Here is a 20926-nt window from a genome sequence, read left to right on the forward strand (position 1 = left end):
CTAAAATGTCCACTGCTTTACTGATACTGTCCACAGACCACCTACTGCTCCCCTGACACTGACCACTTTTAAGGTAGGCAAAGTGTGTGTGTATATATATATATATATATATATATATATATATATATATATATATATATATATATATATACTCGAGTGTATGTATATATATATATATATATATATATATATATATATATATATATATATATATATATATATATACTCGAGTATAGGTCGACCCGAATATAAGCTGAGGCCCCCAATTTACCACAAAAAAAACTGGGAAACTTATTGACTCGTGTATAAGCCGAGGGTGAGACGTCGCTGTGTCCCGTCCGTCGCTGTGTCCCGTCCATCCCTGCCTACCTGTGCCAATCTGCAGCCTCTGTGTGCCATGCTCTCCTCGTCTGACAGACGGCGGCCATTCCTCTGTTCAAAAGCCGCGCCTCCCTGTCTGTGATAGGCGGAACACTCCATTTCCCAGCAGTCAGTGTTCCGCCTATCACAGACATCCTCTCATCCTCGTCCGTAGTATGAGAATGAGCGGATGTCCGTGATAGGCGGAACACTGACTGCTGGGAAATGAAGTGTTCCGCCTATCACAGACAGGGAGGCGTGGCTTTTGAATAGTAGAATGGCCGCCGTCTGTCTGCACGACATGCTGATCAGGTAGGCAGACGGCGATGACTCGAGTATAAGCCGAGGGGGGCACTTTCAGCCTCAAAAAAGAGGCTGAAAATCTCGGCTTATACTCGAGTATATACGGTATATATATTCTATATCTCTCTATCCTTTTTGTTTTATTATATTTTTAAAGTGGTTGTAAACCCTTACAACCAACTTTGACCTACAGGTAAGCCTAGATTAAGGCTTACCTGTAGGTCCAAGAAATATCTCCTAAACCTACACGGTTTAGGAGATATTTACCCGAAGACAGCCACCGTAGAGAGCGGCGCACTGGGCAGATCGCGGTGATATGCCGCGAGTGTCGGCTCCCATGCGCGGGAGTGACATCATCACGGCTCCGGCGAATCGCAGCGCTGGAGCCACGCTACCCGGGAAGTCGCTCCGGGATACATGGCAGTGGCGAAGAGGAAGACGGAGGACCGCTTAGTTCTCAGGTAAGTTATTCATAATGAGCTAGTATGCTATGCATACTAGCTCATTATGCCTTTGCCTTACAGGGTGTGTTTTAAAAATAAAAATGTTGCATTTACTTCCTCTTTAAGTTTTCCTTACTGTTTAGTTAGATCTTGCTAGTTAGTTATTTTTTGGGAAAAAAAAAGTCTTTGGACCCTGGTGATCTTTGATTCTTCATGTTGTTCAGGTAGATCTCTACCTCTCAAAGTTTGTGTTCCCCTGTTTTACAAGGGCCAGCTGTGTAGACACGTTTGCCCTGTATTCTGACCATTACTGTCATAACTAACAACATGTCTGAAATGTGTTTCACATCTGTGTAAACTTTTTTTTTTTAACTTGGTGCTAAAACCTAACCATTTAGCGCTTAGGCTTTAGTGGATGACCGAATATTTAATCGTATTACTTTACAACCTAACAGAGAAAGTTGCCTTTTAGTCAGGCTATTGGAAGATATTTCTCCCAGGCCCAGATGCACAGGCTACTATACCCTCACACAATCCGCCTACCAATCTTGATCTTTTTAACTCTATTTGAGAGTTGGTGGTATTGCTTTTGACCCCTTCCTGTCTTGTCCAGTCCTTTTTGGGGAATTTTTGAAATATATGCATATTTGGAGAGATATGCAAAGTCTCTAAATCTGTGTTGCTCTGTTCACAAGCAAAAGGAACCGTCCAAAGAAGATTGGTCCAATCCAGGAAAGATTTTCTCTTCTCCAAATATCACACAATTCCATCCTACTGAAATGGTTTACAGTGGTCAGTACTGAAAGTGGATCCAAACCTCTTATATTTGGGTAGACATCTCGCTTTTTCACCAGAAGGTATCCTTGCCTTTTTAAGGAATTTATGCATAGGAAGTTTCACATGCTCTTGAGAGCTTTTTTTAGACTGCCTTTTTGTCAGACTACACCGGCCTGGACCTGGAACATGTGCAGCCAATGCAATCCAGTTTTATTGGACAACGTTCAGTGGTTACCTTCTTTTACTTCACTGTGTTAGTTTTATAAGTGGTCATCAAATTTTCCACAATGGTTTTGATTTTCATCCCCAAATGTAGAATTTATGTCCTAAAAAGCCTGGCCAGTTAAAACTGCATACAAGACTCCTCATACGCTTACTGTTTGCGAGGGGCTGTTTTTTCGTGACCCTTTTGGACAACATTATTGGAGAGGTCGCATGAAAAAAAGCAGTATTACTACACAGAGGATGCTCCCAAGTGTCTTGTTCTCAAAAACCTCTACCCCGCTCATAGGGCAGAGGCCTTAGTGTTTGCATTTGGGTTGCAACACGTAGATCTAGATTCGCCCATCCTTTTAGACACAAGTCTAGAATGATGAGACTTGACAAGTCTTTTTACAATGCCTTCCTGTCTCAGAAGTCCCTTCATCTCTCTAAATGTTTGGGGTAAATGGCATCTGTTCTCTTATGACACAGGCACCCCTAACTTGGATTTTCAGTAAGAACAGAGAATTTTTATGTAGCGTTAAATTTCTACCTCCCCGTTTTTTTTTTTTTTTTGTTTTTTTTTCATCTCCTTTTGGTCTGCAAAGACGGTCGCGGAACGCCATACTCTATTCCAGGGAAATGTTTTTTTCATAACGAGCCAGTTGCAAAGTTCTTTTATATGGGAGGATAATTAAGCTTTAGGGGTTTGTGTATCTTTTTATGACCAAAAAAATGCATCCATTTTGCTACTTTCTATACCTGGAGTAGCCTCTTGATTACTGCAATTTCTGCACTCTCCAGAAACTACCCAGCCCTGTCCGTTTCTTTTTATATAAGGTGCATCAGGAATCTTAACCCCTTTCAGCTCTTCCCTGAGATTCTGAACTAGAAAAGGCCACTAGCCCTAGCTGTAGTATTCTTGATCACTTCCAATAACCTGAGTGTTTTCATGGTAGTTAGTTAACACTTTTTCCTTCAGTTTGGCATTACTACAGTAAGCAGTCTTCACTTCACTTCTCTCCTAGAGGCTACCAAGATTCAGGCAACCTTACTGTGATTTGTCTGTCTTGACCTGACAAGATGATACCCAACAATCTCTTGATCTATGGCTCAAATTACAGGCTTGGACAAAATATTCTCCATTATTGTAAGGTAAATGAGCAGACAAGAAATCAAAATCAAATCAATATTTGGTACACTTGCCCACTTTTTGAAGGAACTCGTCCGGTAGATTCTTCCAGACATCTTTAGGAACTAACCACAGATCTTCTGTGGCTGCAGGCTGCCCCAAGTCCTTCTTTTTCTTTTTTGGGGGGGGGGGGGTGGGGCTGGGCTGTGGTCCTGCTACAGAATACATTTGGAGCCAATCACCTGGTTCCATGATGATATGGCATGATGGATGGTTATCTACCTTGTATTTATCAGCATTGAGAAAACCATTGATCCTGACTAAATCTCTAACTCCATTTGCAGAAATGCAGCCCTAAATTTACAAGGAACTTCCACCATTCTTCACTGTTGCCTGCATTATTGTACCAGCCCTTTGCGAACAAGCTGTCATTGCTACAGCAAAATTTTGACTCCTCAGCCTAGAGCACCTGCTGCCATTTTTCTGCACCCCAGTTCCTATGTTTTTGTGCTTGGTTGAGCTGCCTAGCCTTGTTTCCATGTCAGAGGTATGGCTTTTTGGGTGCAATTCTTCCATGAAGACCACTTCTGGCCAGACCACTCCAGATAGTGGGTGTACCTGGGTTCAACTGGTTTCTTTCAGTAATGTGCTGATGGCACTGCTGGACATCTTCCGATGTCTAGGGGAAGTAAGATGCATCATGCTTTCATCTGCTGCATTAAGTTTCCTTGACTGACCAGTGTGTCTACAGTCCTCACCCATCAATGGTGTCCTCAAAGCTGACAGATCCTTATTCATCATACCATACTATCAGGCATGTGATTGATCCCAAATTTATTCTGCAGCAGGATAATGACCCCAAACATACAGCCAATGTCATTAAGCTACAGCATATAGCAGAACAAGGAGTCCTGGTATTGATGGTTTGACGCCCCACAGAGTTATGCTCTCAACATCACCAAGTCTGTCTGGGATTACATGAAGAGACCTGAGGATGTGGGGCAGCCTACATCCAGTTCTCCATGATGTTTGAAACAACCTACCTGCCGAGTTCAATCAAAAGTTGTGTGCACAAGCATCGTCTTTACTTTGAATAATTGATGCTGGTTTGAAGCCAAAGGGTAGCCACACCAAATTTTGATTTTTGATTTGTCTTCCGTTCCCTCGCTTTGCATTGTGTAAATCTATCTTAATACCTGCTTATCTTCTCATATCCTACAGCGGGGATCTCCAAACTTTGGCCCTCCAGTTGTTCAGGAACTACAATTCCCATCATGCTTAGTCATATCTGTTAATGTCAGAGTTTTACAATTCCTCATGGGATGTGTAGTTCTTTGGAGATCCCGGTCTTAGAGGATATGTCACTTTCTGTACAATGGTGGCTGCGGTTGTGCTGAATATTACACATTCTGAAGTTGGGTTAGTCAACCTATATTTGTGGTGACCTGTTGCACATTCCTCCTTGCCTGTGTTTTTTACCCACCCCAAATTCATTGCTTGGGGACATCACATTTGTATATGAGTACTATACTTGTCCTGTACGATTTAAGGTAAGAGGAATTTTGACTTGCCTGTATATTCCATTTCTTGAAGTACAGTACAGGCCACCCTCACCTCTTCCTTGGTTTATTTTACATTTCATGCTACAAAACTAAGGACTCAGCTGATTGGAGAAAAGAGACCCCCCCCTTCACACAGGAACAGAACTGAGGCTGTCAGTCACAAGCTGTGCCCTCCCCTGTCACCATAGAGACAAGCACACTATGGAAGGGAATGCTTTGTTTATATTACATGTCTGAAGTTTACAACCACTTCAATGCATTCTATGCATTTGGGTAAAAGACACCTGTGCTGCACAATACCCCCAGCCCTCCTTATACTTACCCAAGCCCGGTCCTGATCCAGTGCTGTGCATGAGAGCATCAGCTTTCTCCCTCCTCATTGGGCAAATTGATTTTAACAGGAACCACTGGCTCCTGCTGCTGTTAATCAAATTAAGTGAAGAGAGCGGGAGGCAAGGTGGAGCTTCCCTGTCTCATCTGTCAATAGATGCAAACAGGGCAGCTCTGGAGTGAGCCCACATGAGTGCCCCTATAGAAAGGAGCCAGGAGTGCTAATGGGGGAGGATTGGCTGTTGTGTGCAATACCAATGAACAGAGCAGACAAATATAGTGTGCGTTTTTATATATATAGATATATATATATATATATATATAGATAGATATATATATATATATATATATATATATATATATATATATATATATATATATCTCTATCTATCTAATATGTGAAGCTTTAATAACACTTTTTAAGGTTGTTTTGTATGCTGTTTGGCCAAAATTATGTGGCCGGCCCTCTAAAAGAGGACAGGCTAGTAGTATAGCTGAAAAGTTGCATGTGTGGGGGTGGTTTCTTTTTGTTTTCCCCATTTCCATTAGGGGAAACTGCACACCTTTGGGATATAAGCAATGTCCCTAGAATGGACACTAGGCACAAAATAGGCATTAATTCACCCTTAGGCAGGCCATACACAAATGGTGTTGATAGGAGAATCCCTCCCTATTGTATTTATGCTTAAAGGAGAAGTCCAGCCTGGGCTCGTTTTGGCTGGACTTCTCCTATGGGTCACAGGAATGCAATTAGTTTTGCATTCCTGTGACGCATTTTCAGTAGAGAGCGGGGTGAAGTCCACTCTCTGCTGACATCACAGGAATCAGTCCAGGCACAGCATCATCCCGACAATGGAAGTTTGGATCTGCCAGGTGCCTGGACTGATACCCATCTCAGCCTCTCGGCAAGCCGCTGAGATGGCCACTCCCCACCCCAGGGCTACAGTGAGTGTGGAGGAGCAAAGAGGAGAGCTGCCGAATGACAGTCATCAGCTCTCCTCTCTCCACCTAGGTAAGTATAACCTGCAAAAAAATATACTTATAACTGGCAGTTTTGAACCGTTTATTGCTGGCCTTGGCCTATGTTCACATCAGGCTGATTTGGCATGCAATTTGACATGTCAAGTCGCATGCCAAATCGACTATTGCTGGCAATGACACCGTCCTAATCGATGTGACACTCCACCGATTCCCAAAAGTAGTTCCTGTACTTTTTCTGGTGACTTGGGGGCAATTTTAATAGACATCTGTGCATGAATTCGACTTCGGGGGTGATTTGACAAACATCTGTGCGGACTGCATTGCCAGTTTGAAAATGTGCAAGTTCAGCTGAACATGCACGGTTACTAACCCGCAGTCAGTGTGAACGTGGGCTTAGAGGGCTATTCTTCCTCTGCAAGAGGAGCTCAGTTTAAAGCTGAACTCTAGGCAGATATGAGAAACAAATTAAATGCACTTCTTACACAAAGCCCAACTCCAGAGTTAGACCTGGTATTGGCCTCCTGCAGTCCCTGTAAAGCAGAGCTGAAGTTGTTAGAAGATAAAGCAGTACAAGAACCCAATCAGTTCCAGCAGAGTGGGAGAGGGATGAGCACAATGGTACAGTGGGCTTAACCGTTTTTAGACTGCGTTGTACCTGCAGCTTTTGGTGTTTAAACACGTATGTATTGAAATGTTTGGCAATTTCCATGTACACAGTTCCTAATTGTCCGTTTCGTTAAAAACAAAGCCTTTCCTGTTTAGCTAATGTCTTTTTCATAAGCTTGTAGGACGGGTTTCAGGAGTCGTAGTAGATCATTTACTCCTCTCTAGTGGCCAATTTACAAATCCCTACATGTAATAAAAGTGGTATTAAATCCAAAACCATACTACATGTAATACAATATAGTTTACTAATCTTTAGATGTGTTGGCTGCATCTTTCTTTTTTTTTTTAGTGTTGTGTCCCCCCCCCCCCCCCCCATGATCTGGCCAGTAACACACCACCTGTATTAGAGGGCCCCCACTCTAGATGACAGAGCACAGGGTGCACCTTTTGGACTGCAGCATTGTCAGTCTTGGGGGAGAAGTGTTATGCCCTGTACACACGGTAGGTCTTTCCAACGGAAAATGTGCAATCGCATGTTGTCTAGAAAATCCGATTGTGTGTGGACTCCATCAAACTGTTTCCATCAGAATTTCTGACACCCAAAGTTTGAGAGCTGAATCTAAAATTTTCCGACCTCAAAATTCGATCATTTAAATTCCGATCGTGTGTAGACAATTCCAACGAGCAGAGTGCCACACATGCTCAGAATAAATTACGAAACTAAAGCGATTGGTTACCGCCCTCTTTATAGTCCTGTCGTACGTGGTTTATGTCACCTCATTCTGAACAATTGGATTTTCCGACTTTGTGCGACCATGTGTTTGCAAGACAAGTTTGGGCAAAAATCCGTCGGGGGGAAAAAAATCAGACGGATTTTGTCGTCGGAATGTCCGACTGTGTACAGGACATATGATCTACTAGCAGTTACAGCAACGTTTTTTTTTTTCTTTAGGGATAAAAGTTTTAAATAAAGGCTGATCATTGTAAACACCTGTCAGTGGTGTGAATGGTTTGTCTCAACCCTATAACTTATACTTTTGCAGGACAGCTTGTTCTGTTGAAAAGCAACAGATTTACTAGCCAGATCACCAGATGAAAATAAAGGATAGTCTAAAAACTCATGCAGCCATCGCATCTAAGAATTGGTAATCTGCAATATAATCTTTGCTTTTGGGTGTAATAACACTTTAGCCACGTCAGTACCAATGCTATAGCCAAAAGACAGCTACCTCGCTGTACTATAGTTATGGTAGGGGGGCGTTCATAAACGTCCTCCCCGAATTTCTCCCCCTTCGGAAACAGCTGATCACAGATTGGGTAAAGGACCAATCACAGCGACCCTTTACCATGTTATTAGCTGTGTCCAATCACATGTAAATAGATTTGCTGGTTATTGACAGCCCTTTCCTCACGCACTGTGTCTGAGGAAAGGAGTGCTGATAACCGGTAAGGCTGTCTGCATGCGGTTTACACTGATAATCAGGGCACTGCTCATCAATGCAGCCCCATCAGTGCAGTCTCATCAGTGCTCATCAATGCAGCCCCATCAGCATACATCACTGAAATAAAATTACTTATTTTCAAAATGTTATAACCGAAACTAAGAAATTTTTTTTTTTTTGTTTTTGTCTTTCAAACTTTTCGATCTTGTTTTGTTTAGCAAAAAAACAACAACCCAGTGGTGATTAAATACCCCCAAAAGAAAGCTCCATCTGTCTTAAAGGTACAAATTTCATATAGGAACAGTGTTGCATGACTGAGCAATTGCGGTTCAAAGTGTGACAGCGCTGAAACTTGTTGTAAACCCCCCCCCCCCCCCCCCAAAAAAAACATACTAGTTCATTATGAAATGCTCACCTTAGATCGAAGCCCCCGTAGCGGTCCTTGTACACCACTCTGGCTGGCGACTTCTGGAGTTGCTTCTAGGTATTGTGAGCTCCAGCAATGTAATTGGCTGGAGCGGTGATGACATCACACGCGGAAGCCCCCAGTAACACACTAGCTGAAGAATCGGTACATACATGCCATTGCTTTAGTGCGCATGTGCTGAGGATGTAGGCACATGCTGATACAGGGATATCTCCTAAACTGTGCAGGTTTAGAAGATATCCAGGGTAGCTACAGGTAAGCCCTATAGGCTTACCTATAGTAAAAAGTGGTCTGTAAGGGTTTACAACCACTTGAAACTTGGCCTTGGCAGGAAGGGGGTGAAAGTGCTCAGTGTTGAAGAAAAAAATGTATCAAGGATTGTGAAAGTAAAATGATTTTAAAGTGGTTATAAACACTTACAAACCACTTTGACCTACATGTAAGCCCTAGATTAAGGCTTACCTGTAGTTCCAAGAAATATCTCCTAAACCTATATGGTTTAGGAGATCTTTGCCAAAATACAGGCACCCGTGTGCATGCGCGGGAGTGAAGCCATCGCGGCTCCGTCGAATGACAGCGCCGGAGCAGCGAGACCCACCAAGAAGATGGAGGCTCCGTACACAAGGGGACAGCGGTGACATCGCTGGCTCCTGTGTCAGGTAAGTGACACATAATGGGCTACTATGCGATGCATAGTAGTCCATTATGCTTTACCTTTGCAGGGAATCGCCCCATCAGGGTTTACTTCCTCTTTAAGATGACCCTATCACTTTATTTAAGAAAAAAACTTGTCTGTATAGCCAAAACGCTGTCCCTTCTGGGTAGTGTCTGAGCCTACCAGCCTCCTCCTGCCCTCTACATTCCTGTTGGCCCATTACTATGATGGGTGCCGTACTTATCCAGTAGCAATGTTGAGGAAGTGGGAGGAAGAAGACAAGTTCCTTAACTAAAAGTTTGTGCCAAAGCTTTCTGTTCAGGGACCCCAGTTTATAGTTTTACTAGATGTTGGTTTTTTTTTTTTTTTTTTTTTTTTAAGTAAAAATAAGATTGGCTATATACTTATATACTTTCCCTTTATAAGAGTGTGTTCGGGCACGTTAAATTTGCTTTGTGTCTAAGCCAACGTTTTTTTTATTTTTTATTTTTTTGTTTTTTTTCTTCTTTAATTTGTTGCTTTTCTGTTCTGTATGAAGACCAGCTTGAGCTATGATTGTGGATACAGATGTAAATAGCAGTGACTATTTCTACAATGTACATGTTCAAAGCAATGTCCTCATTTAACCTGTTCTGTGATTTCCTCTAGAGGGTGTCTGAGGTGTAGGAGGAGCTGTGCAGTAAGCCTATTTATTTATTTATTTTGTCTCTTTTCCTATAGCGACAACTGAAGAGGAAAAAAGCTGCTCCTGTAATCTATGAAGAAGGGGACATTGTGTGGGCAAAGTTCAGTCGACGCCCTTGGTGGCCATGTAAGATCTGTGCAGTACCTCCTCAGGAAGAAAAAGGTGAGAATAGAGGTTTTTCTGCTATAATTCAGAGGGGAAAAAAAATCAGTATGGATTGTGGACCAGGACAAAGCAATGCAGCCAATAGATTGTATAAAAGTGCCAAGAATGCCCCTCAGTTAACAACCATGGTATATGCTACCAGCAATATTTTAGATGCCAAGACTTTTATTTTTTTATTTCTCATTTTTTATACAAAATATTTTTTCTATGTACAAATAGTTTTGACTACTGTGCAAGATCGGTTTTATTTTTACTGTACAAATGCTGGTTTCCCACAGTGATCCAATCATGTTCATTTGTCAGTTTTTCAGGTGGACCTAAACGGACCAGCCATGGTTCTCTATGTAGCGGATGTCAGCGGACTTATGGCTGCAGACACCCGTTGGCATCCTATCTGATCCTGTCTGATGGATGGGGTATCCATTCCCCAATCTATCCTGCAGATCAGATGACAGTCGGGTAGAAACGAAAAGCTGGTCCATTTCCATCTGACTGCCCTATAGAGAAAAGTGGATCTGTGTCCACTCTGCATAGCGGAGCAGACACAGACCTGTCATCCGCCTGCTCAGCGGAGAGGTCCATTACCATTTGTAATTGGTTATCTAAATTTGTAAAAATTATATCCAGTTATGTGATATACATCCAGATGTCTTGGTTTCTTGGCTGAGAGTTGAAGCCCTATTGCTTTTTATAATAATTACTAACGTTTTTAATCCTAAAATGAAAAGAAAGCATCTGACTTTGTTGTAGAGCACGGAGACTTTTTACAAGTGCTTTAGTGCTGGTTCATATTATTGCTTGTGTGCTTTTTTTCTTTTACATGCTTTTGCATGCAAGGCCCCTTTCACACGGGGCTGTTCGTTTTGACGGACTCCGCTTGCATCGGTCCGCTGATCCCCGCTGAGCTGGCAGATGACAGGCCCATCTCTGCTCACTGTACAAGGAGGGACCTGTCACAGCTCCGCTCTCCCCTATGGGGGATCTGATGAAAGTGGACCACCTGTCCATTTTCATCTGGTCCGCCAGACGGATAGAAAGTAGGGTTTCCATCCGTCTGCATTTAGCGGATCGGATGTCAGCAGACATATCACCAATGACATCCGTCTCTCCTTAGAGGTCCATTCATGCCCGCCTGAAACTGACAGGCAGAACTGAAGCATGTGTGAAAGAGCCCCAAAGCAGTCATTTTTTTTTTTTTTTTTTTTCTCAATTTATATAAAGCACAACTAACCTGTAACTGAGCATCGCAAACTGAATATGCTGTTTAATTATTTCTTCTTTATTAAAGAGAGGGCATATCATATACACCAAAGAGATGTAGTTCAGATCATATTCAGAAGGAAGACCATGGCATAAATCACAGACATTACAAGGCATGAAATCATATTTGATTCATTTTTAATATTCAAAGCAAACTCACCCATCCATCTATGTCTCCATGTTTTATTTTTTTAAATACAGCAAACATTTCGATTAAAAAAAAATGTCTAAACGATCAGTAAAACCTTGTGATGCAGGCAGGTACCATGAAATAAACGTTTTTGATCTTAAATATGCACTGTATACAGGACACGAACTCACTTGACCACAAGGCCCTCTATTTTTTCAACAGTGCAATGTTCAATAACGGGTCACTGTGATATTGGCATGCTTTGGATTATACAGCATTTGGCTGAGATAAAGGACTTTCTGGGTGCATAAATAATAATTTTAGGAATAAAACTACTACTGAAAATCGCTACCTTTGTGTTTGAACACACCCATTAAAGACCTAATAGGTTAATGTTAAATACAATAGCATAAAAAAAAAAGTCTATTGTATTGCTTCACTGTGAAAAAAGTCTAGACATTTAATTTCAATTATTTAGATAATCTAAGCAACTAGCAAGGGATAAGAGGATAGTAGACAGCCAAAACAATTTGGTTCAAATGCCTGTATGTCAAAAATTTAGGATGGAGCAAAAAGGATCACCCCCCTTATGTCAGTATTTTATTGAACCACCTTTTACTTTGATTGCAGCCTTTAGTCTGTTGGAATATGTCTCTACCAACTTTCCATATCTAAACTTTGCAATATTTGCCTGCTCTTCTTTCATCACTGCTCAAGTTCAGTTAAATTTGATGGTGACCATTTGTGGACTGCAGTCTTCAAGTAATTCCACAGATTTTCAATGGGATTGAACCACTTCCGGACCAAGCCACCGTGTATTTACTTTGGTACTTTGACATTAAATACCAGAGTTATGGCAGCAGATAGCTGCCATATCCCCAGTATATTTTTAAACAGCGGGCAGTCCGCTTTGTAAAAAAAAAAAGTGGCGTCAGCGGAGGATTTACTTTTTTATGGCTGGCAGCAGAGGTGGGTTTCTGCTGCTTACCGGAGCCACTGGTAGTGGTGGAAACTGTCCGATGGGCAGGAAGTTGAGTGAGGGAAAAACAGCCCCTCTCGACTCTATGCCTTTTTGGAGGATGTCACTTCCGCCGTCCTGCCTTACAGTTCTCCTTTTTTTTTTTTTTATTGCGTTTAAGCATACATATGAGGTCTGATGTCTTTTTGACCCCATATCTCCCATTAAAGAGGCTCTGTCTGGCTTATTTCTATTACATGGTATGTTTACATTCCTTGTAATAGGAATAGAAGTGATCAAAAAATGTTTTTTTAAAGGGACTGTGTAAAAAGAATAAGAACAAAGAAATTTAAAAAGTGCCCCATCCCTCCGAGCTTGCAGAAGTGAACGCATACGCAAGTCACGCCCACCTGTGTAAATGGTGTTCAAACCACACATGTGAGGTACCGCTGCAATTGTTAGAGCGAGAGCAATAATTCTAGCTCAAGACCTTTGTAATTCTAAATTGAGAACCTGTAGAATTTTTTAAAACTTCGCCTATGGAGATTAAGTACCAAAGTTTGTCACCATTCCACAAGCTTGCGCAATCAGCGTAACATTACTTTCACATTATAGAAAACAATTGGGCTAAACTTAGGCCGGGTTCACACTGCTGCGGGGGGAGACCCGGATGTGATTCGCACCGCACTGCAGTGCAAATCACATCCGATCTCCGTAGCGATGCGAGTTCAGCCATACAGATAGTATGGCTGAATTCGCATCGCTCCCGCAGCAAACTCGCACGGGACCCTTTTTTTGGTCCGCAACAGAATCGGATCGCATGGGTGTTCACACCATGCGATCCGATTCCTGTGCGAGTCTGCAGATCGCACTGCGATATGCGGACGGATCTGGGGGTGTCATTAACATTTCATTGACACTCCCAGCCGTTCGCATAGGGCAGTGTGAACTGCCGGCGGGAGTCATGCGATGCGGGAAAACGCCGCGGATTCGCGGCGTTCCCGCATCGCTGTGGTGTGAACCCAGCCTTACTGTTAATTTTTAATTTAAAAAAGTGTTTATTTCCCCCCAAAAAAATTGCGTTTGTAAGAGCGCTACGCAAATACGGTGTGACATAATGTATTGCAACAATCTCCATTTTCTGTTAAAAAAGAAATGTATAATGTTTGGGTGTTCTAAGTAATTTTCTAGTAAAAAATACTAATTTTAACTTGTAAATAAGTGTCAAAAATAGGATTTGGCCTTTAAATGGCTAAATTGATACTAAAGTCTTGTGTTATTTTTTTTTTTAGCAAAAAAAAAAAAAAATATTTTTTTTTATACTTACCTGCTCTGTGTAGTGATTTTGCACAGAGCAGTCCAGGGCCTCCACATTCTTGGTTCCCTCTTGGGCATTTCTGATGAGTGGCCCCACAGCAAGCAGCTTGCTATGGGGGCATCCGAGCCCAGCTGCAGCTCCCTGTGTCCATTCAGACATAGAACCATGGCTAGGCCCCCCCCCCTCTCCCTCCTCATTGGCTCACTGACTTTCACAGCAGCGGGAGCCAATGGCTTTCCGCTGCTGTCTTAAACAATGAGGGCAGTCCTGAGCAGCCAAGTCTCTGCTGCAACATCTCTGGTTAGAGATGGGGTTCAGGTAAGAGTGGGGGCTGCTACACACAGATTTTAATGCATAGAAAATCACTTTAAAGCAGAGTTTCATCTGCACAAAAAATATTAAGTCGGCATACTGCAGCAATCCAGGGCGCCCGCGATATCCTGACCCGAAGCTGGCTCGTTCATTGGCTCCAGGTGGAGGCGCCAAAATCTTAAGGGAATTGGGACGTGAAGCCTTCAGCTTCACAAACTGATTCCCTACTGCACATGCGTGAGTTGCACTGCAAATTCTTACTAGTCCCTGCTCCCATAAGACATACAGGTCCAGCACACAGTAAATGGAGGAGGGGCCGGACATTCTGCAGCAATGTGATCCTGGAAGTGGGAGCAAATGCCTGGATTAGACGGGTATCTGCTCCCCCTCCCCCATGAAAGGTGCCAAATGTGACACAGTAGGAGGGGAGGAACCAGATCAGCGGAAGTTCCATTTCTAGATGGAACTCCTCTTTAAGCCTGGGCTCTAACTAAGCCAAGCAAGGTCATTCACCTTTTTCTCCTTCAACCACTGGTCATATTTGCTGTGTGTTTTGGGTAATTGTCTGGTTGGAAGGCAAAATCACCTTCCCATTGACAACTTTCTGGCAGAGGGCAGCAGGTTTTCCTCAAGAATTGGACAGTATTTAGCCCCATTCATTTTTCTTCTATCCTGACAAGTACTCTGGACCCTGCTGAAGAGAAACTCCCCAATAACAGGATATTGCCACCTCCATGCTTTTCTGTAGGTATTTTGTGGAAAATAGTGTAGCGCTTATTTGTTTTTACCACATTACAATGTGACCAATGTAATCAATACATACATTAGACTATACAAACAAATGAAAAAAACATGTAAGCACTCTTTGCTGTATATGAAAAGCTAGAATGTCCAAACAAATGTATAAAAAAATATATATCCAAAAATGGAAAAACAACGTGAAAACAAGTGAAAAGTTCTCCAAATTTTCCAAATTTTCTGTGTGTGATACGATGAAGTGAGAATAGTCCTACACCTTCTCCAAGGAATAATCGCACAATCACCGCGTGAACCCTCCACCACATCAAATGGGGGCTTACCAGATTTAATGGATCCTACTCAAACTTATATTTGGAGGATCATGTATGCTTGTAGATATACATAGGCTTTTTTTGGGGGGTTGTCCTTTTCTGGAAGACTTTCAAGTGTGGCTATTTCCTCTGCAGTATGTCTCCATCCACACAGATCATCATAGGTAATGGGATAGATATAAAAGAAGAAAGCAGGGACCACAATAGTGTAACTCAGTTTTTCGTTTCAGGTAATTTAATAAAAAATTATCAAACTCACGTGTACAAAGAACATAAGCGCTTTTTCAATAAAATCTCAGGCTGCAGTGAAGTCCCGACGCGTTTCGTCTTAAGCAGACATCATCTGGGGTACAACTTCAAGGCAGCCCTCCAGTTTATATAGCCAGACCCCCAATCAGGCCTGGATTTCATCCATCAGTGTCACCACACATCACTTCCGGTATCCAACATGGCCGCCGGCGTGCGTTCCACGCCTCTTTTTAATAATGTGAAGGGTCTAGTCGGATAACTGGTACATCCCATACTCTTATATATATATATATATATATATTGGACGAATCGCTTCCGTGTATCTCAACAACGAAAGCGAACGTCCTAACGTACGCCCACAACGTCCAAATGGAACGCAGGCATAAACACTGAAATGTTCAGCCGATCTTTTAACCTCAGCGGAAGTAAAATAAACGTGACCCCCGCGTATCGCACGAACGGAAGTAGTCAGCCTGGAACGCACCAACTTTATCCAATGGAGTGCGGACGTATGTCAACATCCCGGCATCATAACGTCACTTCCGTGTCCCCGTACTCAAAAAATAAATAGACGTATAAAAAAAATAAATAAAAAAACGCCATCTCTAGGGTGATATACAGATCGGTGCAAGGCAGAACAAATCTCCCATATATATTAAATAGGGAAAATATAGAGTATATACTCTGAGCTGAGGGATGTATCTAGTAGGAAAAATTAGTAAAAAATATATAAATGAAAAACATTAAATATTCGGACGCTGCATCCAATAGGAACGCAGTGCCTAAAATCGCATATTTGCTTTTCTAGCCATATTTCACAGGAAAAGTAAATTAAGAAGGCAAATTTCGAAAAAATGTTTTTTCCAGTAAGTTTACCCAAAGAAGTTATTATAATCTACCTAAAGGTATTAACTGAAAAATGAATAAAAAATGAATAAAAAAATATATAAGTATGACCGAATCTAATCAAATAGGTGATTATTACATCAAAACATTCTTATACAAATAATGGCCTGCGCAAAAAAGATTTTTAGTTTAATTTTGAAAATTAAAAAAGTTAAAAATATAAAACTTATAAAAATCAAATATAATCATAAGTTTTGAGATATATATAAAGAGACTTAGCCAAAAAATATATATATGCTCAAGAATGGCGCTCTATTGATATTATGGCCCAATCAAAAAGAGACCGAAAGTAATATGTGTTGACATATTAGGTGGACCAAACCCAAATCACCTTTAACCATCTACAAATAATCACAAAGTACATTTTCCCCACATATTTCTACCGTCTATAACCAAAAGGGAGGAGAAGAGGAGAGTGAAATAAAATAAAAATAAAATAAAAATATAGATGCAAGAGATGGACAGACCTCAACCATCATCACTAGATGCATCCATATTACACATCAAATCCAAACCAAAAGGGGGGTGGGACCCAACGCCCTGCATCAACCGTCGTCGATGAATGCATTGATGTCCCACTCCACGTTTAGACCAAACGGAGAGTAGGACCTGATGGTGTATATCCAATACGTCTCTAATCTGGATACGCCCCTGGTCATGGCACCCCCCCTCCAGGGTGGCGTATACTTATCAATAATCAAAAACTCTGTTCCTGTAGGGTCACTGTTGTGACACTGCTTATAGTGTCTAGGAACAGTGTGTTTTGAATCTTTACTCTTGATAAGAGATATATGTTTGCCTACCCTGATTGCAAATGTCCTGATTGTCCTTCCTACATATTGCTTGCCGCATGGGCAGGTGATTAAATATACCACATACTTGGTATCACAAGTGCAAAAAGGCTTAATGATATGTGTCTTATTAGTAGTTGTAGAAGTAAATTCAGTGGCCTTACGTCTCCCCAAGATATTATATCTACATACACTGCACTTTTTACAGGGGTAGAAACCCGTCATGTTGTGGAAAAAGGATGGACGATTAGGTGGATCTAGGATATTGGGGGCTATACTGCTCTGTAGGGATGGAACTCCCCTGAAAAGTATCTTAGCTTGTTCGGGTAGCTTGGGGCCTAACACAGAATGATTTTTTAGTATACTCCAATGTTTGTTTATAATAGACTTGATCTGTCTATGCTGTGATGAAAACGTTGTTAACATAGACCATCTATAAGTGTCATCGGGTACATTTTGTGTTTTCTCAACAATGAGGTCCTCTCTATTAGTTTCCGCAACTTTACATATTTCCCTATCCAAAATTGCTCTATCATACCCCTTTCTGTAGGTATGATGTTATTTGGATGGTGAGCTGTATTTGTTTTGAAAGAAAAAGAAGTGCGCCAAACTAAGTGCAGTATATAAAAAAATACCATTTAATATAATAAAAACACACAGCCAAATGGTTACTCACAAAGATAAATAGTAGTCAGGCATATTTGTATGGTGAAGGGGGAAGTATTCAAAGTCGCTTTTCCATGGATGAGCGATGATGGTAGCTTGCTGGTAAACCCATCAAAGGTGGTTAGCAGTGGAGGCTCTCTAATTGTGGATTTCAATCTTCAAAATCGCCGCCTCGTGGGTGTCAGAATGACAGTGGTGTATGGGCCATATAGCGTCCGGCGAGCCTAGAGGCCGGAACCAAAAGTGCGTCTCAGCGTGGAACGCAAGCTCCTTATACCACAAGTGACGTATCGACCAATCAGAAGACGTGTTTCACAATATCCATGGTTTCCTCAGTTCTATCGGTCAGAGCAGGAAGTGGGGCATATATATTGAGTGCAGGATTGTTATACACAGCGGGTGTGTTTTGGCAAAGCTCTTCCAACCCTCTCATACAAGCTACATTTGTGGAGAAATTGTGATTATTGTTGCATGCACACAATAACCCCATTTGTCATTCCTGCAACTGCTTCAGAGTTGCTGTAGGCCTCTTGATAGCCTCTCTGATCAGTTTCCTCCTGGCTCTTTCGTTCAATTTGGAGAGGCGTCCTGATCCAGGGAAGGGTCTGTTGTACCAAATACCTTGCACCTCCTAATATACTTCACTGTGCTTCTAGGCATTGATGAAGCATTTGAGTTGTTATATTTTTTTCATCCAACTTTGGATCCTTGTGCAAGCCCACAGCTCTATCCCAGAGATCTTTTGACAGTGCTTTCCCACTCATAGTTGATTGTGATTCAGTTGCGCTGCCAGGGACTGAAATGCTCCAGGAAAGCTTTTTTTCATGCTGAGCTAATAAAAATGACCACGGCTGATAAGTTGAATGTAAAATGGCTTTGTGTGCCATTGAGAAGGTGATTAGCTACACCTGATTGTGTTTACAAGTCATTTTTAGGAGGGGAGTGATTCTTTCAACTCAGTGATTCTGTTTTTCCATCATATTTTATTATTATTGGATGTTTTACAGCTGGGTAAAAAAAATTGCCTGTCTTCATTTCAGGCTGCAAAGCAACAAAATTTGATTAGATTATCTTAACCACTTGACCCCGTGTTATAGCTGAAAGACAGCTACAGCGTGGGCTTAAAATGCCAGGAGGGCGTACATAGATGTTCTCACGTGGCCAGCGAGCTCTGTCATCGCAGAGTCCTTGGGACTCTGTTGATCACTGATCGAAGTAAAGGGCCAATCACAGCGGGCCCTTTTCCACGTGATCAACTATCAGAGCCAATGACAGCTGATCACCGAAGTAAACATAAATCAGTTAACGGCTCCCCCCCTTGTGCTGTCAGCGTGAAGAAAATAAGAAAGCTGTTAACCTGCTTCTGTTTAGAGGGGCATGGATTCCCTTATTGCCTACCAGTGCCAGATATTAGTGTCCCTCATCAGTGCCACCTTGTGTGTTTCTTTTTTCTGTTTAGCAAAAAATAACCCAGTGGTTATTAAATATCACCAAAAGAAATCCCCATTTGTGTGAAAAATTATAAAAATGTCATACTAGTACAGTGTTGCATGACCACTCAATTGTCATTCAAAGTGTGACAGCGCTGAACGTTGGCCTGGGCAGGAAGGGGATATAAGTGCCCAGTAGCAAATGGTTAAAGGGGATGATTCTCTTTTTAATACCCACTGTATATACTATAGTTTGTAGACCCCATAGCTTTCATGCAAACCAAATATACACTTTTTGGAATTTTCTTTACCAAAATTTACCAGAATTTTTATATATACAGTGCCTTGCGAAAGTATTCGGCCCCCTTGAACTTTTCAACCTTTTGCCACATTTCAGGCTTCAAACATAAAGATATATAAAATTTTTATCTTTTGTGAGACACAATTGTGAAGTGAAACGAAATCTATTGGATATTTTAAACTTTTTTAACAAATAAAAAACTGAAAAGTGGTGCGCGCAAAATTATTCGCCCCCTTTACTTTCAGTGCAGCAAACTCACTCCAGAAGTTCAGCAAGGATCTCTGAATGATCCAATGTTGTCCTAAATGACTGATGGTGATAAATGGAATCCACCTGTGTGTAATCAAGTCTCTATAAATGCACCTGCTCTGTGATAGTCTCAGGGTTCTGTTGAAAGCGCAGAGAGCATCATGAAGACCAAGGAACACACCAGGCAGGTCCGTAATACTGTTGTGGAGAAGTTTTTAAAGCCGGATTTGGATACAAAAATTTCCCAAGCTTTAAACATCCCAAGGAGCACTGTGCAAGCGATCATTTTGAAATGGAAGGAGTATCAGACCACTGCAAATCTACCAAGACCTGGCCGTCCCTCTAAACTTTCAGCTCAGACAAGGAGAAGACTGATCAGAGATGCAGCCAAGAGGCCCATGATCACTCTGGATGAACTGCAGAGAACTACAGCTGAGGTGGGAGAGTCTGTCCATAGGACAACAATCAGTCGTACACTGCACAAATCTGGCCTTTATGGAAGAGTGGCAAGAAGAAAGCCATTTCTCAAAGATATCCATAAAAAGTCTCGTCTAAAGTTTGCCACAAGCCACCTGGGAGACACACCAAACATGTGGAAGAAGGTGCTCTGGTCAGATGAAACCAAAATCAAACTTTTTGCCCACAATGCAAAACAATATGTTTGGCGTAAAAGCAACACAGCTCATCACCCTCAACACACCATCCCCACTGTCAAACATGGTGGTGGCAGCATCATGGTTTGGGCCTGCTTTTCTTCAGCAGGGACAGGGAAGATGGTTAAAATTGAGGGGAAGATGGATGCAGCCAAATACAGGACCATTCTGGATGAAAACCTGTTGGAGTCTGCAAAAGACCTGAAACTGGGACGGAGATTTACCTTCCAACAAGACAATGATCCCAAACATACAGCAAAATCTACAAAGGAATGGTTCACAAATAAACGTATCCAGGTGTTAGAATGGCCAAGTCAAAGTCCAGACCTGAATCCAATCGAGAATCTGTGGAAAGAGATGAAAACTGCTGTTCACAAACGCTCTCTATCCAACCTCACTGAGCTCAAGCTGTTTTGCATGGAAGAATGGGCAAGAATTTCAGTCTCTCGATGTGCAAAACTGATAGAGACATACCCCAAGCGACTCGCAGCAAAAGGTGGCTCTACAAAGTATTAATGCAAGGGGGCCGAATAATTTTGCACACCCCACTTTTCATTTTTTTAT

General features: G+C 41.8%; 1 protein-coding gene across 4 annotated transcripts in view; it reads left to right on the forward strand.

Moving 5' to 3' along the window:
- NSD1 (nuclear receptor binding SET domain protein 1) overlaps positions 1–20926 on the forward strand; it is a 108044-nt gene that overhangs the window by 13899 nt on the left and 73219 nt on the right. For all 4 annotated transcript variants that reach the window (XM_077472502.1, XM_077472503.1, XM_077472501.1 and 1 more), the window contains exon 3: positions 9940–10066. In XM_077472502.1, the coding sequence (XP_077328628.1) occupies positions 9940–10066 (127 nt within the window). The remainder of the gene's footprint in view (positions 1–9939; positions 10067–20926) is intronic.

The sequence above is a fragment of the Lithobates pipiens genome, unplaced genomic scaffold (genome assembly GCF_037356315.1).
Source record: "Lithobates pipiens isolate NorthernLeopardFrog02 unplaced genomic scaffold, aLitPip1_a1.2 Scaffold_8, whole genome shotgun sequence".
Taxonomy (NCBI): Eukaryota; Metazoa; Chordata; class Amphibia; order Anura; family Ranidae; genus Lithobates; species Lithobates pipiens.